This window comes from Copadichromis virginalis, linkage group LG12, assembly GCF_057382275.1.
Source record: "Copadichromis virginalis isolate Kocher_CV1m ecotype Utaka linkage group LG12, C_Virginalis_male_GT1.1, whole genome shotgun sequence".
In the NCBI taxonomy this organism is placed as follows: domain Eukaryota; kingdom Metazoa; phylum Chordata; class Actinopteri; order Cichliformes; family Cichlidae; genus Copadichromis; species Copadichromis virginalis.
This window is the reverse complement of record NC_140629.1, coordinates 33561897-33588977: the sequence shown is the minus strand read 5'-3', so window position 1 is coordinate 33588977 and position 27081 is coordinate 33561897. Positions and strand designations below refer to the sequence as shown.

General features: G+C 38.0%; 1 protein-coding gene across 1 annotated transcript; it reads left to right on the top strand.

The window, feature by feature from the left end:
• Positions 1–27025, top strand: cabp7a (calcium binding protein 7a). Its single transcript, XM_085476174.1, has 5 exons — positions 1–953; positions 18621–18764; positions 18911–19023; positions 20805–20955; positions 23671–27025. The coding sequence occupies exons 1-5, from the start codon at positions 845–847 to the stop codon at positions 23799–23801; spliced, it is 648 nt and encodes a 215-aa protein (XP_085332300.1). The 5' UTR covers positions 1–844; the 3' UTR covers positions 23802–27025.
• Positions 27026–27081: the final 56 nt, after the last annotated feature.

The following is a 27081-nucleotide window of genomic DNA, read 5'->3' as shown; positions in this document are numbered from 1 at the left end:
TGTGTGTGTAAGTGCGCATGTATGTATGTATGTGAGAGACAGAGTGACGGGGGCGATACAGAGAAGGGAGAGACTACATATCTGATCCACACAGAGAGCTTCCTTTCACAAAAACACTGAAGACTGAACAACTGGATTGCACTGCGCCCAGTGCTCACGACCAATTAAGAGCCAGCGAGTAATTATTGTCTGTAAGGATCCGGATGCGCCCTACTTTACCTGCCATCATATCGGGCTTTTAAGACACACATTTAGATCTTTTATGCTATTCACTCATCATTAAAAAAAAGATTTTTAACACGTCGTTTCTGTGGATGAAGCTGGCTGGAGCCTGAGGACGGAGTGCGTCAAGTTAGCGCATGTATCCAACAAGTGGATGCATGTGTTTCATCACGGCAGGCAATCATCGGGACTAAAAAAAACACAAGAAATCGATGGATTCATAACCCGCAATTTTATCACAATTGTTGTTTACAGCAGAGACGGAAAACGTGCTAATTAGCTCAGATGTGGAGGTTGTCTGAGCTGATGGTGATGTTTCTATGTGCGCATTTTGTCGGTGTTCTGCACTGCTCCTTTTACTGACTTTGTGTGTTATTCCTTCTAAACATATAACAACTGCAGAGAGGTAAGAGCCCCCCCACACACATTTTCTTGCTCTTCATTCATTGACCAAAAGGCATATTGAGGCGGACACGCTGCGGAATCCACGTTTTCCCTTCGCACCCCCAGCCCCTCATCCATGGATTTGCTTTTCCGTCGGTGACTGAGCGGGGAAGTTAGGATCCTCTCTGTAGACATTTCTGTATGACGAGGGCGCAGGTGGTATCCAGAGGTCGCAGCCATGCCGATGCATCCAGTCACCTCCACGCTGATGTACCGGGGGATCTGCACCATCCCTGACATCCTCTCCTACAGCGCGCCGGTGAACCTGCCTGAAGACGAAGTAGAAGGTGAGAATAATGATACCTGCTCACATAGAACTGAATGTTATCAGGACTTGTGAGTATACGGGAGGTGTTACTTTGTGCAGCGGCAGTGTATGTGGCCGCGGTCAGCTCCTGCGGTGGAGTTCCTTTAAACTGACGCGCGGTCAGGACCTTGGACAGCGCTCGGAGAGCTTTGATTTAATACACAAGTATCGAGACTAGAAGTGATTTGGATTTTAAGGGCAGTTTTTATTTTCACAGTTCCCTTTCTTTATCTTGTTATATAAAACAGAATGTGCTACAATAATCCTCATTTTCGATTTTTTTTCACTGATTGAATAAAAAAAATTGTTTTCTGTCTATTCACATTATCACATCATTATTTTCCATAAGTTCAAAGCAGGATTTCTTAAGAAAGGAATTTTGTTATAAAACGTTGCTCTGTGAGGTTAGTGATGCATTGGCTCGATCTAGTACCAGAAGCTAGGGCTGGAATTCACTGGCCTGTTAAGCCTGGCCACACTGACACTGAATGGTTTAGAGATATTTTATGCATCTTATCCCCATCTTTCCTGAAGAATGTGAAGCATTTGTCCCACATCTGCAAGATTATTAAATTAAGGGTAAATCCCATCATTTTTAAAAAAGTTGAATACATCTGAAACATCACAGCACTAAATATCAACACCAAGAAGCATGCTGAAAAATGACAGCTACACAGGACAATGTGTATTTCAGGATCATGAGAGCGTTTATGCCAGGAGTGCTTGCAATATGAACCTGTGACATCTGCACATTATCATACAGCAGCCCCTGAGACATGACTGAAGTCCCCAAGTGGATGTGATTAGAGGAAGTTCTTGTTTTGCTGCAAGTGTGTTTATGCTGTAAGCTGACATATTAATGCTAAATGATTCGTCCCCTGCACCTCTGATCCTTTTCCCCCCATAATGATTAAACGCACTTTCTTTGAAAAACAAAGGACAAACACATTTCTGACAAATTCGACTCCTTCGCTGGACAGATTCAGAGAGATGAGTGGGCACACAAACCTTTAAAACCTTTTCTTGACAGCTGCATTTCATGTATATGTGTGAAGTACAGACAAGCCTGGTCTTGTGAAAAATTTCTGTCTGTGAGTGCTGGAGCACAGACACCAAGAAGCAAACTGCTAATGTTACCTGCAGGTGCACAAATTTTGTCTCACATAAACAGGTTTGCATTTGCAATACTTGCAAAGAACCACTTGTAAACACATAATACGGTTGGCATCTTCACACTGAGGTTGATGTTAATTATAAAAGCTGAGTGGAAGAGGCCAAATATATATTGGTTTTGACTCCCAGAGGGTATTCAAAGGCAGAACATCCCCAGTGCATTTTGAACATTCTGTTTCAGAAAACACCAGAAATATCCAGAAAAGCTAAGATACGCAATACACATCTCCCTTGTTCATTTAATGCTTTTTGCCTTTTTCTTTTCTTTCTTTTTTTTTTGCTTTGAAATCCAAAAAATAAATAAAATAAAATAAAGATCAAAGAGATACATGTCAATGCCAAAAGTGATCCTTGCATGATGTTATGCTCTTAATTTCAGCATTGCATCACAGTGCTTTATTGTCAAACATGTGTACTTCAGGTTTCAGAAGTAGCTCTTGACTGTTGAGACTGACAAATCTCAGTTTTCTTTTCACCCCACCCAACCACTTTACTGTCAGCTCTGGATGCAATAAACAAACAACACTTCATTTTAGCTGCAATTAGTCAAATCCACTTATCTGCCACATGTGTCAGGAGACAAAGTGAGCCATTTGGGTTTTACAGCTCAACTTATAGTGGCAGTTTGATTGGAGAAGGCTGTGGTAATGCACAGTTAACAGCAGTGACAGAGCCTTTTGCAGCTGTTGTGATGCTGTGTGAGGGATGCCTTAGAGAAAGCGAAAGAGGCAGACTTTTAAGCCAGCGTCAATGAAGGGATTTGAACATTGTTGTTGTTGTCGTTGTCAAGTGACAGCTTCACAGCTTTTCCCACTAGAAAGCACAAAATGAGAATAATATAGAACATGACAGGGCTGAATGGTTTGTTGAATAATAGCAGAAAAAGAAAATGAAATGTTATGTGCCAGTATTGGTGCTTACTTTTAGTTAACTAAATTTTAAATCTATGGAAACAATATTGATATTACTCTCATTATTGTTTTCAGTGTCGCAGAGATGGAAGACAGTAACGCAAGCTGGAGTTAATTTATTCTGTGCAACCACTGCAGCTCTTAGAAAGTGTATTAGCCAGTATTACCATAGCTTCATTTCCTATTTAAGCTGTAGACAGTATATAAAAGATGGGCATAGCTTCTGAGTCCTCTTTCACCCATAAATTGAACAGTAAAGCTTGAAACAGCCTCTGAGTCTAAGAAGTGAAGCCAGTTTCAGTTTTCTGTGAATATAACTTAATGCTCATTTTGTTCATTACTCATATTAGTCACTATGAGATTGTCTGTTATTAAGAAACAACTTCTGTCCTGTTGTTAGTAGGAACATAAATTGTTTCTGTTTATATTCTTAATCCAAATCTGCTGAGCACCTTCGTCTTCCACACAGCCAGAAAACCTATGTAAAACATCTCAGATGGAGGTTTCTATGTGACGTAAAGGCTTGTGCATTTTGCACTCAGTCTTATTCCAAAGGTGGAATTTATTACGACTGTTGGAGCAGCTGACAACTGCACAGACTTGCCCTTATTTTCTAGATGTTGCTGTCAAAAGTAGCAAGAAAGTGATGAGGAAGAATAAAAGTCCTAGGACCTCTTGCATTAAAAACAGACATACATATTGTATAAAGATGCCACTGCAGTATTGGTGAGTGGTACGCTCCAGATGCCAAACATGATTTTTTTATGTGTGACATATTTTAACACAAAATCACATTTGGGTGATTTATTTATTTTTTAAATGTGCAGCTTATATAACGAATAACAGAAAAAATGTTTTTCTTCTTTATGTAACGACAAATTTTAAGTGAAAGACGAGGAGACAAGATTTTCATTCTGGATCTTAACTGACAAATTATGATCAAAAATAATGCCCAAACCCTAAATATGGATATCTGGAATAATATGGCTACTAGTACTTAAAGGCAATTTTAACAAACTGAACTTCCAGTGATAAAGTATTTCCTAGATTGGAGACACTGCAAATATTGAAAACATAAAAATTTAAAATATATAGTAACATCATTAAACATATTTTGATAAAATTTTGACAGCAGTGACGTTTCAGAAATGACTTGTAAATGAGGAACGCATTACCCGAGCGACCCTGTGGCTCTTCTCTAGAGAGGGACGAGAATTGGCTGGAAGTGTGAGGTGTCACAATCATCAGCTTGGCCGTCAGAGATTTGTCAGAAAATGAAATAGCACATTAGTGAATATGTGTATGTGAGCGCATGTAGAGGCATAGGAGGCTAAAGCCCTATTGGCACACATAACCAAGTACTTGATTTTCAATTACTGGCTTGGACACCCAAGGGAATGGACCAGTGGCACCAAACATCTTGACCAAGAAGGCTGTCAAAGCTATAATTGAAAAAAAAAAGAAAAAGCAACTAGATTTTTTTCTAATGCTTTGTGTGTGTGTGCATGTGTGTGTGTGTGTGTGTGTGTGTGTGCATGAGAGAAACTTAGAGGTGGTAACAACTACTTTAATGTACAGTAATGTGACCATAATTTGAATTGGACTCCAGATTGTCCATTTCCCCTCCTACACAAGAGGAAAAAAAAACCAGTTGGTCATATTACAGGTGCTCAATATAGTTTAGACCTCCTCCACCACTACACACACACACACACACACACACACACACACACACACACACACACACACACACACACACACACACACACACACACACACACTTATATATACACACAGCTCAGTGTCAATATCACTGCAGGTGGAATTAAGTGGGTAGCCCATTTCCACACAGCCTAACAACAGCACTATTGGAAGTAGCTTCAAAATAGTCCCAAGGCTGAGCTTTAAGCATTTGTATCAGGTCCCAGAGAAAGGCTCATGGAAATAGATGCCAGGAGATGCTGGTACACACGCAAACGATAAGAGAGAAGCAAAATGTTTGCATTTTCTTAGCAAACTTGCGATAATACAGTTTGTTTATTGTTGCAGTTGAAATCTCCTCCGCCTTTTCCCCTGCACTGTTGAAATACACAAGAACATTGAAGGAAACATCTGCTGACACAACTTTTAGTTCCATCTTTTCTTCATTCCCTCTGTTTTATGACCGTGAGGACATCTTTGGAAGGAAATGTGCTTTTGTATCGTTTTTTAAATCAGCCCCAAATTTCCTCTGTTGCTGACAGACTCTTGGAAGCTTCGCCCCGAAAAAACACTCTGTATTCATCATGTATTCATCAGTAGTAAATAAATTCGGGCATTAAGGCAAATTAATCCATTTGACATACTTATGCAAACTGCTCAAAAAGCCAAACAAAAGGATAACTCACCAGTTTTCTAATAACATAATTTTCTGCCTAAAAGCAAGACCATTATAATGGCTATTTATGGAAGGAGTAAATGAATTCATAACAAAAATAAGTAAATATCACATTAGCATTATATTCTACATGTCTAGCTACCAGAAGGAAAATGTTAGTGCATATTAGTTTCAGCTATTTCACATGCTTGCAGGTATTATTACTCAGCACATGCAGCAAAATAAACATGTAAGCAGTCAGTATTTGACATAATTTGCATAGAATTTACAGTGAATAGACATTGTATTCGAAGATTTTAATAAAACCTGTCTTTATTTCTACTTTCACTGTGTTGGTATTAGTATTAAAAAAGATTCTCTTAATCATCATTACGGAAAGATGCAAGCATATCCCGACCCCAACCTGTCACAGAGCACCAGCAGGGACAAATCTCTCACGGAGCATTTTAAACTCACCAATTAACCATCTACACAGCAATTGAAATCAGTGCAGCCTACAAAGTTATCTCTCCATTTGTGCACACTTGTGGCAGAGTGAGGGGGCTTTCCTCGTCTCAAGATCAAACACAGATTCGACTGTCATCTGCACCCCTCCCGTGGCACAGAGCCGCCGAGATGGTGCAAACGGGAAGTGACTGGAACAATGAGACTGAAATCAGTGAGACTGAAAGCTGGATTTAGAGATACTGCATTTTTAGTATTATTTTATGAAATATCAAACAAATGATGGTGAGAATTTACCACTTCCTTCATATATTTGTGGTTACAACAATATCACTAAATGGAGCTTTATATGTTGCTTTGTGCCAGAGAAAAAGACACTCTGGTGGGAGAGAGAGGATGTGAATGTAAAACCTTCCTCAAACAACCAGCAGAGTTTGATTATTTGGATGATGAAACTACTGAAGTCAGCGTTTTTGTGGTAGTGTACAGGACTGACTGCAGAGCTTGTTTACTTCATCAAAATGCATTTAGAATATTGAATATTCAGATTTAGTTTATTCAATGAGTTTTCCTCTCAGTACCAGGCATTTAACATTTACTGGGGCTTCTTTTTCAGTTTTTTTAGTCATTCCCTTGGCAGAGCTTTTGTGACTGCAAATCGTTTTGACTGACAGCTACTCAAAAAAAAACCACCGACACCACTGTGTTTCTAATGGCATAAACTGCCTGTGAGGCGTTGTTGATGTTTCTGCTCGACTCCTACTGTAGCTGCAGCAGCAACATTGACTCATTTCTTTGCCCTGAGGTGGAGGGTTGACTTCCATTCCTTTGGAAATACTTACATGAATACAAATGAAGATATTTAAAGACACCGGCATCTGCTCGGAAAGACAGAAATTATGCGTATAACGTATTGCTGGTGCAGAATCCGTAGGCGTTGCGGGGGTGTACTTCTAAGGGGTCAACTGAGACCATTTTAAAGCATATATATTGCTAAGAAGATTTGGACATAAATGACCAGTGCTGATAGATGAAGATACGCTGGCTCATTTTCAGGAGTGTGGAGTGTGCAAACGATCCAGAAGTGTTTACCAAAACCAAACACTTATTTTTCTCTCCTATTCACATCAGCTATCGACTGCTATTTGCATGCTCTCTCCTAGGAAGCCAAAATTAGCTCAATTATTGTTCTCGTTCAGAAAAAAACACCATGTTCTACCCTTAAATTGGATCCCCCCAAAAAACATGGCTTGCATACTTGAATCCTTGAATGCTTTCATACCCTCCTGCAGAAGAGTTTGTTTTTATCTAAACACTTTCTCTTAAAAAAATATATTGAAAAAAAAAATTAACAATAAAGTGAATCAAGCTAATAAATGAAGTGCCTTTCTACTGCTGAAACCATCGCTCTTGTACTCACAAATCAAGTCCTTTTCACATTGATACAAGTCTGCCAAACATCAAGCTCAAGCTCAAAAGGGCTTTTGTTGATTAACAAAGAAGAAGGACGCACAGCAGCACAGACTGCTGTAATTTTTCAATTGCTCCAATTTTTTTTTTAAAAAAGCCAATAAAGCCAGCATATTCATTATGAATTTGACTTTTTATGCACATGGATTTGTGAGTACCAGTGAAGGACGGTGAGATAATGTTGCGTAAGGTTAGAAGAAAGATCAAAAACCTGCAGAAAAATCTTACGGAAAACTCTTTCCTGCCTACTATAAAAAATGATAAAAAAGGATATATAAAAAACACAAGCAAGACAAAAACATTAAAATAATTAATTTTAGAAGAGAAACCCAAGTGACAGGTGCGTGTCACTTGGGACGGCCATTAAAGCGCCGTCCTTGTATGTAATCAGGCTGAGGATAATAAATCTCACTTTGTTTTTCTTCCCATCTCTTCTCAGTTCTGCGTAGATGCAGGGTCATCTTACACAGCCTGTAAGACAAACAGGCAGGCAGACAGGACTGGATTTGAAAATGGATTTCATAAATGTATCACCTGCCTGGATGGAAAAGCTCTGCTTGACATAGATGGTGAAAAAGATGTTAACTGAGCCTCAAATGAGCCTCTTCTTAGAGGGCAAAGTGCCCCAGCACCACAGGTGTCACCACAAGGTCACAGACACACACAAAAAAATCTTAAAGGGTTTGAAAATTGTCTACCAGAAAAATATATGACGGTTAATTTGATTAAGAGAATTTTAATTTTGAGGTTATGGAGTTGAAAAGCAATTTTTTTTCAGTACCATAAACAGCAAGCATAAAGCAGGGTGGGAATGGGCCTGACTTTATCTGGAGGTGACTGGATCACATCTCCATTCAAAACTCTGATGTATTGTTTTCACACTTTTTTGAATAAATCAACAAAATAAGGGGAGATTTTGAGGTATTCAGATATATATTTTTTCTCTGAACAAAACCTCCTCTATGCAATATTTGTGGTGATATGACAAACAAAGCATTTCCCCCAATTTATTACCTAAGCAGAAGACAAGTCTTCATTTCTTTGCATACATCTTTTCTTCATAATGAGGAAAAGAAAAAGTTAAAGTCTTGACACTGACATTTATTATTTTCCTGACCCTTGTTATAGTTTAGTTATTTGACATTTCGATCCCATCGATATCTATATACTCATATAAATTCTGAGTTAATCAGTCAGTGTAATCTGGTATGGCATTCTATCACGCCAAAATGGGTTTTGATGAAAAACATGTGCTGCAGACTAACGGGGAATATCATGAAATGCTTTGATTATGGCTGCCTGGTGGCTTCAAGTTAAGTCATTTATTTCCATCTTGATTGATTGCCACAAAGAAGTGAATCCCGCAGACTTTATTACCTGTGAAATGAACTGTGATGAGTTCTGGGAGGTGAAGTGCTTTTTCTCCAGGGTAATATTCCTTTCCTTTGATGAACAATACACCAAAAGTCTTTATCACGCAATAATAGTGGTAGAAAAACAACATCCATAAGTGAGTGTGCACTGTTAGCCTGGTGGAACTGATGGGGGGAATGTACTGTGTAGTGGAGGCTTTTGATTCTTCCTGACTGACCTGTGCTTGAAGTGCTTCTGACGGGTTTTTGTCTTGTGGCTATCGGGCCCATCTCAGCTTGGCATCATCTGTGATAATGAAAACTTTATGCCTTGCAAAGAATAAGAGTGAGAGAAGAAAGATGGAAAGATCTCCATGTTTTTTTTTCCTTTTCAGAAAAGAAAAACTGAACATCAGACTAAAATTTCACTGCCTGTCACTGGCTACAGTCATTCAAATAAAGTTTTTCCCTGTGGTCACTTCAGTGCTGCATTGGCAAAGTTAAGGCACTTTAAATTTTCTAACGAAGGGTGGAATTTCATTTCAAACCCAAAGACGAGCTCCCCCCCCACACACACACACACACACTTCACCATATACTCCTTTCAAATCCCCAAGAGCCTTATTAGAAGCCTGTTATGGTAATATTTAAATCTTTTGGATGTCCAAGTCAGCCCATATCCAGCTAAAGATGGATTAAGGTTGCTATGAGTGTTTAAAAATAGTCACCCAAGGTTTGCACACACAGAGCAGAGCAGTGTTTTTCTCACAGTGATAAGGTCTCACATAAAGAGTGGGTGTGCTTCAATTACCGATCCAAAGCAGCCCTAAGCAGATGCAGGTCTGAATGAGGCAAAGAGGATCCCTGGCTCTGAAAAACAAGCCCTGGATTAGGTTCACGGATGCGTTGCTGTTACAAAAGCCCTGGCATTAGTCTGCTCAAAAAAACACCATGTGTAATTGGCAAAAGTTTTAAGTGAAGCTAAATTTATCCTGAAAATGGTTAAAAACCAAAACACTCAAAACTCTCAAGTAAATATTTTCATTGTTTAATCTATTTTCTGATTTTTTTTCTGTCTTAGCACTTTAATATGTTAATATGCTGTGTATTTGGTTAGTATTAAACTATAATATGTGTGACAGGATAAAAGCAAAAAACAAAGGGGGGAAACTAATCTTTATTTTTGACCCATTTATCTCATATTAGATCTGTAGAATAGCAACTGTTAATATCAATTTCTTAACTTGTTAGTACTAAAATAAATTAGACATTAATGTTACTTAATTAACTTTTACCTGTCAAAGAAAAAGTCCCAGTGTTGCTTAAAGGAAAACACTGCAGAGAAAGTGGAACTTGCGAGCCTTGTCGAGCCTTTTCCATTTATATGCATGAATAAGCTCCACTTCTAAGTGGTTCCTCACTTTGTTTAGAGCTGTGTACAGACTGTTTAGCAACTCCGTGCTGCTGCAAGGATGCAGCTCAATTCACTGATAAACAGCAGTATACAGGGAGCGTAGTGCAAAAGGGAGTGCACTGCACCTTTCTCTTGTGGGTGTTCTGCTTTAGAAGCTTGGCTCTTTCAGCCGCTGAGCTTAACTTGAGGTTTCATCCTATGTCAGATCACACCACAGGGGACTATGTGGCATTGCATCTGAAGGCCAACAAGCACCTCTGTACATCAAAGCAAATATCACATGCTTTCAGCGAAAATATTCCCACTTCCCTGGTGAAGCTATGGTCCCAGAAACAGAGCTGAAGAAGCAGCTTTAAAAAGAAAAAAATCGATTAAATGATGTATATTAATAAGGCAGAAGCTGAAAATTACATTAGTCGGAATTTAAAAGGCTGGAAGCAAAAATAAAAACTTTTGGGATGCAGTGTAAAATATAAATAAACACAATTCAATGGTAAACCCATATTTTATTCACAAAAGAATGTAGAAAACATCACATTTTTAAACTGGCACACTTGAATGGTTCAAAAAAGTTGGGACAGCAGCGTATTTATCCATGTATAGCATCCCATCTTGTTTTAACAACAGTCTGCAGGATAGTTGTTGGACTTCTAGGAGAGGAATGTTGTGAATTTAGCTGCTCCGCAGTCCTGGGTCTCCTTTGTAGTGTTTTTCATTTTATGATGTGCCAAATGTTTTCAGCTGGTGAAAGGTCTCGAGCGCTTGCAAGCCGGTTCATCACCCAGACCCTAATATTTTACGGGGGTATGTGTTGCTCTAAAACCATTCAACATTTATTGTGCTTTTCAATGTGTGTGAGCATCTTCCATAAGCAATAATACACAACCCATACCATCAGATATGCAGGGACCTGATAACATGTCAGGTGGTCTCTTTCCTCTTTAGTGAAGAAAATGTGATGTCCATATTTTCCAAATAGAATTTTAAATTTAGATTTGTCTGACCAAAGAACAGGTTTCCACTTTGCCTCCAATTTTAAATGAGATCAGCCCAGAAAAGACTGTGGTGTTTCTGGATCATATTCATATACACCCATTTCTTTGCATCATAGCATTTAACCTACATTTGTGGATAGCATGGTGAACTGTGTTCACATACATGTCCCTGAGTCCATGACAAAATCATTCCTGCAGTGCCACCTGAGGCCCTGAAGATCACAGGCATCCAATATTAATTTTAGGCTTTGTCTCTTGTGAACAGAAATTTCTAGATTCTAATAGTCTTTGATGATACTTTAAACTGTTAATGATGAGATATTAACAGTTTATGTTGAGGAACAATGTTTCACACTTTGTAGAAATATAGATATATATTTTGCAGATAGGTGAACATCTGCCCATTTTCTGAGAAACTCTGCCTCTAAGATGCTCCTTTTCGTATCCTGTCATGTTACTGACTTGTTGCGATTCAGAATCTAATGAGTTGCAAAAAGTTCCTACAGCTGCTTTTATTTAGACCTGTGTACAAGCCTTTTATTGTCCCATCCCAGCATTTTGAGATTTGTTACTGCCATCAAATTCAAAATTTCTTAATACAGAACAGTTTCTCAGTTCATAAATTTGATATGTTCTCTTCATTTATTTACATTTTATGCAGTTTCCCAAGTTTTTCTGAGCAGGGATTGAAAAAACATGGCATTTTAAAGGGAACTGCTTGTCACTTGTACGGCCTCTGGTTGATTTTTGAACAAGTCAAATTTGACATTTACAAACAACTTTTTCTCATTTTTAAATTTTTAAAATTTATTATGCATATCCTGAGAACCAGCCTATTCATTTATGTCCTCTGTTTTTGGTCTATATCTTTTGACTTATATGAGTGACCTTACAAAATCCTGATGTACTAAATAGAGGACATCCTGGGCTTTCAATTGATATTTCATGTGTTCGGGTGGCCTCCAAAGAGGCAGGAAATCTCAAAAAAGTTCATTGGGAAGGTTCTTTTTTCTCAATTCTCAGGAGGATATGCTGATTTCAGAAAGCTGCTTCCTTATGAATTTTGTTAACAAGTTAAACAAAGGAAAAAAGTGAAAACATGACTAGGTACAAGTGAGTGAATGTAAGGACAAGCTTCTGGCTCGGAAGCTTTCACGATCTTCTGCATCTTCCCATTAAAAATGCCCTCTGGCACTGGTGCCCAGAGACAATGATGCCATTTTAAAGGCTAGCTAGGCTGAGCATTTAAAACCTGTTATACTCAACTTAAACAAGTATTTGTCTCTTTGATTAGTGTGCAGTGCAATTTAATTAATTGATTTTTCTTTTTTTTAATTATTGTTATAGAGAGAGTGTCTTCTTTACAGTACAGTTAGTACATAATACATATGAGTCCAGTCCATTTTGGGCAAAAGAATAAAATTAAAAGGAAAGAATAAAGCTGTATCTTCTGGGTAAAATTAAGATATAGTGCTATCTCTTTGAGAATTTATTTATCTGGATAGAATGTGGTCAAGAATAGAAAAATTAATTATTTTAGAGACTGATTAGTCAGCCTAGTCAGCCTATGGAGATTACACATGGTCTTCTTTACTTCAGAGATTTGTTACTTCATTCAAGTAGCACTCTGGCCTAGTTTCATGTGGAACCAAGTGGTTTTGATAAAATATTTGAACTAACTCTAAATTTTCCAGCATTATGCTCATGTATCTCACAGGACACGATAATCCATTCATTATATTTCAAGCCTGTACAACACAACAGTTTCAGTATTCTGTAAATGATGTTTGTCACCACATAAAATCATCCTCCAACAGGTTATTTTTAAATAACAAATATAATGATACACTATAACTACTAATAGTAACACTGCTACTTTGGCCTTTGATCCATGAAAAGGCTTTCATGAAGGAGATCATTTGCAAAAACAGTTTTGGCACCTCATTTGAGAATGTGCTTGCTTCCTGCGAGGCACCAACATGTTTTAGCAGCGTCTGCTGGAAAGCCCCTCTTTCTAAAGTAAACAGATGGAGCAGGGTCCTCAGGTGGATACTGAGCTATTATTTTTTCTATAAACAATAACATCATACCCAGTGAAGGAAAAAACACAGCTGGAGGCTCTCGGTGAGTCAGAATATATCTTCAGTTAGACATTTTGCAGTGGAAATTGATGTCAAAACAGCTGCTGTGAATGTCACCAGACTTGGCTTTATAAATTGCATATCCAGACGTAATCTGTTGAAAAACATGATTTTTAAGTAGCCTTGTCCCCTTCGTGCAGTTTCTTTTCTATCCTATGCATTTACTTGATTGTAACAGACTATTTCCTGGATTTACTACTATACAGTACAGCACAATTATATGCTCTTTTCTACCATCACTGACATTTTATGGGTTTTTTTTCTGCTGAGAAATTTGTTGTACTGTCACACTGTCGATATTACCTTAGGCTTGTCTATTCATTACCCTGCTTCAAATGATGTACACTCGTTTAGCATTAGAGTTCAGTAATTTAACGGCAGCTACTGGCTGCAAGCTGAAAAGTATTTTAAAAAAACAATTTTATTTTCCTTACCCAGAAAGCTTTTATTGGAACTAAATCCTATAATAGAGACAGGTTATGTATTATTTAGTAGCAGCATTCACTTATTGTTTCCATTATTCATTCCAAACCTACTCAACATTTTTCTTATTTACACACCTAAATTATCTTTGTCTTTACTCTGACCTGATCTAAAACTTCCTCAGAAGTGTGGGGAATTTAAATGTTCCTGAATCTTATTACAAAGTCCGCATGAGATTTATCATCAGTTGTGAGGGACCAAGCAGCCAAAGCAAAGAGGAAACAGGCAAAAAAGTATCTTCAAAAAGGGTTTTCTTTATTTTAACCCTCAAAAAGTCCAAAATTAACAAAATTCAAAAACATACTTAGCAGGCCCATAAAACAGGTCAACTAAATATAACTCTACAAAAAGTAATTTCCAGAAACTTAAACAAAACAAAGTGAGACACAACTTAACTCACAAACTGACCTAATTACAAAGACACATGAGGGTAGCTTTTATAATGATTTGGCCAAACCATTTGAACACAATAAAGGGGGGAAACAAAAACACACTAATATTAACTAAGCACAGAATAACCTAACTAAACCTAAAACACCCCTGCTCCTGGTAAGCCCATGGTTGGTCCTGCTGAGCAGGCATGTTGTTCCCAGAGTCCTCAGCCACGCCTTTTGCCCAGACAGGAAACAGCCACCGCCCAAACCCAGGTAACTCAAAGAAAGAGAAACATAATTAATATAACAAAACATTTTAGAAAAACCACACAATGCTACTATGTGCGCGCCTCATAATATCAGTGTTAGGTTTAACCAAATGATTAATGAAGAAAAGCAAACTAATAAAGTGAAAAAATGGACTGACTTACCCCTGTGTAGCTGATGCCATCACATCGGTCTTTAGTGATACATTTCATCTCAACAAACGAATTACAAATACTGCCAATCTGACATGTGATTTCCTGAGCACTATGTATTGTCTCTTTAAGATTCATCCCCAGCTCTGCTCTTGTGTGCTAATCAGGCTTGTAAGACGAGGATGTGACAAGTTTCAAATTGTAGGTGACTCGGTCATGGATGTTGTTGCATAAATTAAGGGATTCAGTCCCTCGTGAAAGGTAAACAAGTGGAGAATGAAGGGAAATATGCAGTGGGGCAAAGAGGAGCAATTAACTGCTGAAAGATTTCCCATAGTGATTGAACTCAAGGTTTCAAAGTTTAGAAGAAGCTTTCTGCTGACACAGAGTAGTTGCAACACTTAATGCCCTTTGCTGTCGAGTTTGTTAGTTTATGTTTAAAGTAAGTGCTGTAAAAATAATACTAAAAACAAAAGAAAAAAAAAAACACACACACATTACTCTGATTTCTTACTGTTGTAGTGTGGATTTCTAGTTGTCTGTGATGGGGGGAAAAAAACACTTAGAGTACCTCAGCCTCAGCTGCACTTAATTTGAACACTATCTGTCATAATGCGGCAGTGTGCAGGCAGGATGGGGACCCAATCGCAAACTCACGGAGGCAGGAATGAACTCAAAATTCACAGCTTTATTGCTGGAGAGCAAAACCATGCAAACTAAACTGGGAAACTATAACACACAGCCATGAATAAGGGAGAACACGACACAGAACTGAGAGAGACGCGGACATAAATACACAGAGGGTTAACGAGGGAAGTGGGGGAACACAGGTGACACTGATAATCATAACGAGACACGGCAGGAGTAAACACAACACTGGCGGGAGACTGTCAAAGTAAAACAGGAAGGGCACAGAGGTGCAGACAGGAGGAGAGAGAAAGCACGGGGAGAGCACAGACATACCGGGCTGGGGAAACATGGAATAAAACACAAGGAGGGGAGGACTCACCGATACACAGAGGGGCACACAGGGGGTAAAGTCACAAGGGGAAATCAAATAAGGAACATCTTAACAGAACAACCTAGGAACCGAGGCATAAATAAGGAACAAAATACAAAACGCGCGAAAACTAAGAATGCTGGGTCAACATGGCCCAGGATCATGACACCATCAAACTAATAATTATTATTATTGTTATTTTTATAATTATTATCATTGTTGTTGTTGTTAATACTGGTCAGTGGATGTGAGATTTGATATGTTAACATTATAAAAACATCAAAAGAAATGATTAAAAACTAAGGGACTCATCAGCTCCTACTTGTATGTCGTCTGCTACTCTAAACACTAAAACCCAAACACTCACAGTGGAGGATCCAACAGACTGGGATGGTTTCATTAACCAGGAAAAGGCAGAGATTTTGTACGCCAAAATCATAAAAATCAGAAGAAACGGTAGCTTTTTGATCATGTATTTGTATTTGTACAGTGTTAAAGTGGTGGATGCTCATGTTAAAATCATAATATTATATTAAAATTAATTTATAATTACATTTGAAATGGCAAATATATTAAAAATATTGCATGATAAGGTCATTTTGTGTACACATCATTTCTATGAGCCAAATACTCAAGCTTTGGATTACATGAATCTGCATGTGATTCATGTAAGAGGGGACGGGATATCCTTGAGACCCACATAGCAAGGAGGTCTGGCCCGGATCTGGTATCAAGCCGGCACTGCTGGCTGACTTCTGGCACGATATGTCATCCAGATATAGGCCAGGCCTGGTATAAATGGCACTGTCTATGTGATGGCATGCCATATCTGGCTCGATTGTGGTTTCGTTAATGTGGCCTAGGCCCATAGAAAACAGGTCTGGCCCGGATCTGGCATCAAGCTGGCACTTCGGACTGACTGGTATCATGGCAGAGTGTATGTCAACCAGATGTGCGCCATGTCTGGCAATGATAGCACTGTTTATGTGATGCCATGCAATATCTGACTCAATTGTGGTTTGGGTTATGTGGCCCAGGCTCATAGAAAACAGGTCTGGCCTGGATCTGCCATCAAGCTGGCACTTCTGACTGACTGGTGTCATGGCAAACTGTATGTCAACCAGATGTATGCCAGGTCTGGCAATGATGGCGCTATTTATGTTCCTATTTTCCTATTTTAGTTAGAAGATCCACATGCCATGTTGCAATACTGTACTGCTATGGTAGCCAACGTTTCAAATGCAGGTTTGACAGGTTTGTGAGTGTACACTTTATCCAAAACCTAGTGAGGTTTACTCATGTTTACCACTGGGTGGCTGTAGCTCATGCGGTAGAGCAGATCCCCTACTGATCGCAAGGTTAGTGGTTCGATCCCTGGCTCCTCCAGTCTGCATTTCACATCTGGCAAACCAGATCTGGGCCACCAAAGGGCCGTCATTCTTTGCCGTACGTGGGCCATGTGTAAGCACATTGTGTGGGCCAGATCCGGGCCATACCAATTTTGCTATGTGGGGAGGGGATATCCTTACTCTAGTCATACCAGCCAACATGTAGTTCAAACCTTCTGTATGTGAGGGCCAGCCAGTGAGACGATAACCGGCTCAAAGGGGTAGTAAAGCGAGGTTAGCTAAAACAGGTCATTTCAGACAGTGGATGAATTGAATATACCAAGGGATGGTATAAGATTAAGGATTATTCGGAACTGCGATAATGCAAGGCTGCAAGAAACCCAAACAGAAATATAGAATTGGGATTTACAATAAGTCACCCTTCAATGATAAATGAAAAATAAAAGACCTCTGTTCTAGTTTCAGGTTCATACACAGTGAAAACATAAACTGAAATGCAGCTCTCCTTCAATGAAAAGATTTAAATTGTCAAAAGAGAAAATAAACCAATGAACACTGATTTTAGAACAAGAAACTCTGAGCTATAGTGACAACTAAATATTCTTAGTAATACTGAAAAAATAACTAGACAGCTTGGGGACTCGAAGCTCTATGTACAAAAAGAGGAAGGGAAAGTATTTTAAGCAATGCTTATTCCCGTGATGTATCTTGATAAGATCTCATTGTCAGACCATCCCTGCCTCATAAAGGCCCATGCTGTTCAAACTCCATGGCTACAGCCTGAAATGCAGACTGGCTCTTAACAATTTGTAGTCTCATGATCCAAGGTATTGAATTTATAAGATTTTTTTTTTTTGTCTCATCGGTAAGCTCCTCCTCCACAGAAACGGCTCCAAACATACTACAATTGAGGTTTGGTTTTAATGTGACTTGAGTTTGTAGTTTTTCTTCAACTGATGACAGAGAGTGCATACATTTGGATACAAACTGTAACTGATCATTTGTTAAGATACTTAATAACAAAACAGACTCAAATACAAAAAAGCCACACATCCAACAGATGTTTTCAATTTGGACTGCCAAATGTTTTGACACAAACATCTCAAGTCTCTTTGGACCCCACAATAATTAGATTTCTAACAAAATGATAAGTATGTGTTTGTGCTGTGGAGCTAGTTTAAAATCAGCTCATCACTTTTACTGTAGCAATTCCTTCACATTACAGTGAGTGATTTTATTTCATCTGATGATGCCATTCCTTACACAGAGAAGTTTTACAGTATTTTTGAGTTGCTGGTCCATTGGTAGTTTCCAATCTCATTTCAACCTGACTGTCATTTATTAAAGAATTGGCAGAAAGCATTTACCAGAATGTCTCTGTTTTCCCTCTCAGTGTGGCAGAATTACACACTATTTTTAGATAGTAAAAAAACAACAACCTTCTGTTATTTAATAAGTTTAAATCATCCCTATCAAAATACAAGGCAGAGACTACTGCCCTTACAGTTTGTCTTGATCTCATTGCGTTGTGTTCAAGGTTTTTTTTTTTTTTTTGACTCTTTTTTTGGCAGTTAACTTGTGTTCTCCTGAGCTGCCAACCCCCATATAACTATGACTCAAGCAGTGATGCAGCATAACAAATGTGTCTTTGGTGTGTGGAAAATTTCCCACTTTCATATCCTCGTTTGCCGTAAGACTTCAGCTTGTGTCTGTGTGTGTGTTTGTGTGTGTGTCTTTTTCTGCAGAGATCCGTGAGGCCTTCAAAGTCTTTGACCGCGATGGGAATGGGTTCATCTCAAAGCAGGAGCTGGGCATGGCCATGCGTTCCCTTGGCTACATGCCAAATGAGGTGGAGTTGGAAGTCATCATCCAGAGACTGGACATGGATGGTGAGGCCAGCAAACAGATTGGATTTTACTATTTTAAATCACAAAAGCGCAGATGCTTTGTTCTGCTTTTGCCCACAAAACTAGGCTTTACTGCAGAAAAGAAAAAATCAGCTATAATGAACACTAACTGTTCCTCTTTTCTGCAGGTGACGGCCAGGTGGATTTTGAGGAGTTTGTTACTCTTCTGGGTCCAAAGCTCACAGCAGCTGGGTTACCAGACAAATTCAGTGGCACTGACTTTGACTCAGTTTTTTGGAAGGTGCTCATTATAAAACATTATTTCTTGTTATTAAAAGGAGACAAAGACATCATTAATGTGGTAAACTTCAAAGCTATTAAACATTTAGGTTCTTTAAAGGAATAGCTGTTTAAATTGTTACATCCACTGATTTGTTAATGGAATCCTGGATCTTTGTTTGCATGTGGCGGCAGTCTTATCACTTAGTCAAGTCAATTTTTCATGCAAAATAGATATTAATTTATTTACAGACACCTCATTAGACAATCAGCTGTTCATTTTGACAGTGTGATAGAAATTAGTGGGGATGTAGCTCATGTCAGGGTTGTTTTTGTTGTAGCTGTGTGATAATAGCATTGAAATGCCTGTCAAAAAAAATGAGGTTCCAAACTGAGTCTGAAAGAAAGGGAATTAATGTGAGTTTTTCATATGCTCAGTGCACAAAAGAAGAATCACACCTGCTGAGGGAGTCGAGAAGCCCAAGAGAGTGTTGCATAGCATCGTGTAACATTATATAACAGAATACTAGTATGAAGCATGTGCTGCTGGATTGATCACACAGTGCCTTCAGTCACAACAGCGAGATGAGCTTAGGCTGAGCTCAATTCATATGTGACAAGCTGGGAGTGAGACTGGTGTCTGTGCAGTGATGCACAATATTGACACCAAAGGGTCATTTATGTGTCTGAGATGCCAGGGTGCTGACGAGACTGACCAGTGATCACTAATTAAGAAATAAAACATTGATAGTCAAATTAAGAATACATAATGCAGAATGGTTTTATTGTTCTGTGAACAAATTTCTCTTTAACAATTCTGTTCACATAAAAATGAGAAATGAGAAATTAATAGTAGTTTAGAAAGTAATTACACTCACCAGACATTTAATTAGGTAGACCTTGCAAGCACTGGGTTGCCTTAATTCTTTGTGGCATGGATTCAACAAGGTGCTAGAAACATTGCTTCGAGATCCGCTCCTCTCTGGATAGTTTCTTTTTTTCTGACCAGTCCCTGTATACCATAAAAAATGGTGGTGTGGAAAAATCCCAGTAGATCAGCATTTTCTGAAATACTCAGCCTAATATGGCACCAACAACCATTGCTCATTCAAAGTGATTTAAATCACCTTTCTTCCCTGTTCTAATGCTCAGTTTGAAATTGAGTTACTGCCATGTAATTAGCTGATCAGATATTTGTATTAAACAGTTGAAGAAGTGTATCTAAAACAGTGTTCAGGGAAAGTACTTTAGATTACACCAACTAAAGGGGAATGTAAGGGATGTGGTAAAGGCTAGTAAATACTTTTTTTGCTGCCTTATTCACCTTTATTAGATTGACTTCAGCGATTATGTTGCATTTGTTTTCCATTTTATGAAATATTTAAGATAATCTAATATTTATTATTTACTGAAAAAAACACAAAATCCCAAGGTTAAAATTTTAGATCTGGGGCACATGTTTCACCTAAAATGAGGAGCTTGCACTCAAATCAGAAATAGGATTTGTTGAGTAACAGATCCACCTGGGGAATCTCTCACTCAAATTTTCCTTTGATCTAAATGTCATTCATTTAGAAATCTAAAATGCACATTGATATCACTCATATTTTCCATCTTCTGGTAAAGCCTACACTGCAGAAAACATTTTCTTTAAATTACAAGACAGCAGTGCTATTTATGCACTTACATTCTCTTTATATTTTATGCCTGTGTGTGTTTATAGATTTCTGTCTTTGCATTTGAATGTTTTTACTGTGCCTTCCAGCCTGTGTCCACGTTAATGTTTGGTGTGTCTATCCCCAGTGTGACATGCAGAAGCTTACAGTGGAGGAGCTGAAGAGGCTACTGTATGACACCTTCTGTGATCATCTTTCCATGAAAGACATCGAAAACATCATAATGACTGAGGAGAATCACATAGAGAACCCCGAGGACTGCCAGGTGGACATAGACAGTAAGGAACCTCCTATATTTCAGCATACTGCTGTGTGTTTTGTACCCTGAAGTTAAAGCGAAAGTCTAGAACGTAATCAAGATTTTCTAGAGACAAAATAAGTAAATAAATAAAATAAACAAATAAATGAATAAAATATGAATATTGAATAAAAAATAACATTCTGGGTTTTTTTTCTTCTTCTTTTTTTTTTTTTTTTTAACTTTTAACTGCTTTGTAGAAATTAGCATTGCTTATAGGTTATAGGTCCCTAAAGCTATATGAAACATGGTGTAGCTCTTCATGGTGTATTTAAAAGATATGACATTTACATATAATAATGTATTATTTATGCTAATAACAATGTCTTTGTAAACAAAGCACAAGGTTTCCTGGGCTGTTCAGGCCCTGATAATCACAGACACTCTCTACACACAAATGGTTGTTAATTGTTGTAAATGATATCTGTTATTAATTTCACAAATGATCTTCACTTGTAAATTACATCACATTTGCAAGCTCTGTCCTTTTCTATGATTATGTACTTGTCTAAAGTATGAGATTTCGAATTATAGGGAAAGGCCAGTATAAATAGTAAAAGCACTAAAAGCAACAATAACAAGGACCATAGAAAGAAGATGAAAAGACAACAACACATAAAAGCAAGTCTGGAAAAAATGGGGCTTTTAAGAAGGGATTTAAAAGAAGTCACGATTCTGAGAGCCCTACCTCCCCAGGCAGGTCACTCCAAAGCTAAGGGGCCCTGCTAAAAAAGCACAGCCACCTTTAGATTTAAACTTTGACTTTGAAAAAGCCAAGAGGCCTCCACCTGTGGATCCAAAGCTGCTAACTGGCTTATATGGGGTCAGTATTTCTGTCATGTACTTCAGTGAGGAAAATCTTAAGATAAATTCTAGAATGATTAAGGAGTCAACAATAAGTAAGCCAGGATTGTGTAATGCGATACCATCTGCTAAACCTATCATGGTCTCTGGGTCTTTGAGTACTTTTTTTTTCTTAAATGTTTAATTCCTTTGGCTTTGTGTAAAGAAATGTATGTTCAAGTTCTTTTCTTTTTTTGTTTTCTCTTGACATTTTTTGTATTTTACTATATATTGTTAATTATTATATCTTTCCAGCAACCTCTGTCTAAATTTTTGCTTAGTATTAAAGGTCTACTTTTTAGGTTATCTCTGGTTTTTTGTGTATCTTGGTTGTCAGTGTTTATTTTTCTATATATGCCGTTGTTGTTATTCCCTTTTGTGTCCTAAGTCTTGTTCATCTCCTGCTTTGTATAGGTTTTTATTGCTTATTTTCTAGCCTTGTTTATTTAGTGAACTTCATTTAGTTCACTTTGTGTTTCCATTGTGTTTCACTTTGTCTGATGTTTGTTTGTCTTTCTGTGTTCACCTGGTCCTCTTGTCTTCTTCACGTGTCAAGTTAATCCAATTCTCCTATTCTGTTGTGTCACACTTCCTGTTTTATTTTATAACTGTTGGTCTCTGTGTCGTGTGTTGAGCTTAACTTCCCCCCGCCTCTCATTGTGTCTCCAGCTGTGTATCCCACCTGTTAGCTCTCCACTTGTGAACCTGTGTGTAATCTTGTCTCGTTCATTGCTGTGATGTCCTCATAGCTGTATCTTTCAGCTCTCTTCTCTGCATTGCTGAGTATCTCCTTGCTTGGTTCCCTGTGAGTCTGTCTTTTCGATCACTGGCTTTCTTCCCGAGTTGGCCCTGAAATTTTGGACTTTGTATTTTTGGACTAATCAACTTGTTTTGAATTAAGCTTCCGCCTTCCAGCATCCAATTCAGTTTGCTTGTACTTATATTGTCCCAAATCATAATAATAATAATACAGTAACAACTATTTACATTGTCGAACAGTATGAATACATTATTATTTCTTTCAGATTAAGTTCTCATACTTCAAAATTCCCCACAATCGCATTTGAAAACAAAAAACAAACAAACAAAAAAAAAAAAAACCACACCAAAACTCAGCCCTCCCATCAACCAGTTTCTCCCATCAGCAAGCTCACTCGATTAAAATGTGCTCTAGGTGCTTATCAGCAGTAAGTGAACTGCTGTGCTCTTATAGGCTGCTGTTCTGTAATATGAAAAATATGACATTATTTCTACTCCCCTCTGTCTTTCTTCTCACTCAGTGGGGGGAAAAAAACAAAACAGAAAAAACAAAACAAAAAAACAAATTATGCCTCTTTATTATTAGATACATGAAATTTGCTGATGATTTTCTCTCAAAAGTTTTCTCCTATGTAAATTGTTTTTAAACAATATTTTATCAATTTTCATTTATTTATTTTTTATTGGGGAAGCGGAGATGTAAAAGTACAACAGATATGAACTCTAACTTTACTGGAGATGATTCTGCAGCTGCGTTGGACCTAAACAATTACACCTTTGATTCACAATAGTTTTGATGATGTTTTGTCCTTTAATATGCCAGTCGGGTGCCCTTTCATTGGTTTATTGTTCCAAAACTCCAATTAACATTTCAATCTAGATGTAATTATGTAGCATACAGGTGTGAAAGCAAATTTTCTTGGCTGTGCACACTCCCCTTCATTTGTGTTCTTGTAGTTGTATGATTTTGTGGTGAGCTTTTCATTTGGAAATAACAATCAAATGTCTTTCAACCATTAAATAATACCAGATTCAGTGGACCTTCAGCTCATTTTGCTTTTCCTTGTGTCTCTTCCTACTTCCTTTTCCCCAGGCTCCAGCCCGACGCAGCAAGTCAAGCAAACTTGTGTGCGCAAAAGCCTGATATGCGCCTTTGCCATTGCTTTCATCATCAGCGTCATGCTCATCGCAGCTAATCAGGTGCTGCGAAGTGGCATGAAATAAGAGTTGAGGCGTTTTCTGCCTTGACCAGCATTTACTGGCTACCATAAAAGACTGTGAAGATGAAACTCAAAAACAAATACAGACAATCACATGCGTGTAAAATAAAACATGACTGTAGAATACAAAAACTGGAGTCCCCAAGGACACAGACATTTGTCTTGGTGGCAAATACATGCCGACAACTTACAGTTCCAAGGACACCTGGACCTTACGTACCAAGAAACAGTGGCGCTCTTATAATGGACAACTAACTACACATATCACTCTTCGTAACACAACATTTAGTATTCATTAGCTATGTGCATTTGAGCAGTGTTGCATTCAGTATGGTGGCAGCTATAGAGAGTTTAGTGACTGTCCAGTTTTGTATTTGTTCAGTGTACTATGGGGTTTGTTAATATTAAATAGAAAGAATCTGTGAAATATTGTGGGAAGTGTCAATGTGTGCAAGGTCTGGAGTGCACGGTGCTCTGCAGAAATTGTATGGGGTGCAACATTGTTCAGAACCACTTGGGAATAACAATAGCTTGGTAAGAAAGTGAGATAATAGTTTATAGGGTTTAATAGGTTTGCAGGGCGGTGGATGTGACTGTGTGGATGCTCCCATTCATTCACAGGCTGCGGGGCTTTGGTCTTAGCAGGATGGTGCAGGGTGAAGTAGGTTAACTGTTCTCGGGGGGAAGATGCTGAACTGACAGGCAACTGGCTGAAAATAACTGGTCATGCAGTAAACACTCGGCTCTGTCTGCTTTGCAGGCTTGAGACAATGATCATCATCTATGCATGACATGCATGGATTTAAACAGTCGTCTTGACACATTTGTAAAAGTTCTTCTTAATGTATTAATTGTTATGACTGTGTACTAGAGCTGTTTTCGATTCCTTAATGAAAACTGTGAGCAATTGTGTGTGGTGCAGGGTATCAGCATTCACAACAAATATAAAGCATACAACTGCATGACAAAGAAGGGCTGTGGTAATATACAGTATGCTCCTAGAAAAAGTCTTTTTTTTGGAATTGCTAAGCTATGGACATGCAGGCCTGAAGTCATCACACACTCACGGGGCAGTAACTGAGTAAAAAATACATCACTCAAGTATTTAAAGAATATGCATCTGGTTGGTAATAGGGAAAAATGTGAAGCAATGTATTTTGTTCTTTTTAAGTGTTTTTATGTCTGGACATGTTGCTAAAGAGCAATAACTGTATGTGAAATAGACACAAGACGTTACACAAAACTCAGTACAGACATGAATCCTTGAAATTGTTTTGCATTAGTTTTCTATAGCACTTCTAGAGCAGATATATTTGGTGATGTTCAAGGGAAAATGGAACTACTGTCTTATTCATTGAGATGGAAAGCTCAAGCACGAGAAGACTGTATGTCTGAAGCTGCCCATTGAGTTAAAGTTTAACAGGGGCTGGATGGCAAAGAATTGCAATAAAATAATAACATGTGAAACAACACACAAAGTGTGTAGTTTAGATTGTTGTGCATGCAATTAGGTACGGTCTCTTGTTATTAATGTGTATTGTACATATAAGCCAACATTACCAAAGCTAAGGAGGAATCTGTGACTGGAGAACTGGGCCACATAAGGGCACAATTTCTGAAATCTGATCATTTTGAATTATTGAACAGAAATCAGAAATGCTGCAGTCTCTTATAAACTTGTATTTAACACCAGCCAAAGATATAAAAAAAAGCCCTCCACAGTACCCTGAAAAAAGACTCTATAAAGACAGATCTTATGAATATCCCTTCTTAAGTCGTGATGTATTGACCTTTTGATGATACTGTTTTCTGCCCAAGCCTCTACTGTGTTGTCTGAGATGCGAGTGTTTTAAGTGCTGCAGTGCTGTGTCCCTCATTCAGTAGATCTGAGTCAAATGGGAAAAAATCATCATTCTGCCACTGCCAGCTTCTTATTAGCAAAATTCATTTTTAGCATACATTTAAGTTACGCTTTTATAAACTCATTGTACCCTGCACTACTATTTAAATGGTTCACAAAAAGATCTAATACTGTTCAACAACAATGTCTATATAAATTATTTTGGCAGACGAGACGTCGTCATTGCAATAACTTGGAAATCATGACTAACCTTGTGTTATAGATGGTGTTTTCTAAGCTTTCGGGCACTTGCAGAGGAATTATTTCACCAACAATTAGCCAAATGAGTTGCAGCTACTTTCATGAAATTGTATGTCCAAAAGCCTAACTTCAATCCCAGTTTGATTTTTGTTAATACCCAAAGTTATAGCAGTGCTGATCTATATTTTTTTAAAACTTTGTTTTAAAAATACTCAACTTCTAACTCCTCTCAACCTTATACATCCTCCTTTTTCATGGGTGCCTGTACTACACAGGAAAACAGCTACAATAACCACTGAAATGGTACCTCGCTGTTTGCTTGCATTTGGGATCTGAGGGAGTATTTGGACCCAGTAATGGCTATTACATCAGACTTAACAAGGAGATTGGCTGTTCCTCAAACTTGGATCTAAAAGGAGCCAAAACCACAAACAGGAATCAAAAACACAACTATCTCACAGAGCCAGGCAGGGTAAGGACTATCACATGCACCTCAGCAATTTGTCAAAAGTGTCAGCTCTTAGGGGAACACAGACAAAAACAATAAAAGTCCATTTATTCAGATAAACCTTTGTTTCCATTTTGCACTTTAACATGTGCTGCAACGCACAAATACAGCTCACCGCCATGATTGTTCATCCATTTCCAAAAATAATTTAGACATAAAGAATCACTTTACCATAGATGTATCTATTTTTTTTTTTTTTACTAGAATGTGATGAATAGATTATTACCTGACTGGCAAAAGATGCTCGCATTCACTTCCTATATTACCAGTGAGGGAACATTGTCATTGGGGAATAAAGTTATTAATTTGATTTGTTGCCATATTCTCAGACATTTTGGCATTGTACACAAACATAGAAATCCATCAGACATGGATGTATTATTTATTATCAGAGCAAAATGTACAAACCAATATTTATTTTCTTTTAACAGGTGAAAAAAAACTGTACAAACATGTTGGTAGTCTACTGAATGTTCTGCATTGCACTGTACTTTATACCTGTCTTTGGATCTTGCAAAAATGTTTATTGAACATGTGATATCTGTTCATTGACTCCACCTGATGTTCTTCTATGTCTGTGGAATAGTGTTTCACCTGAATAAACCATATAACAACTGTGTCTATATTGTGTCTGAAATCATTTTCGATTTGTCAAATCCTCAATCACAGACCACG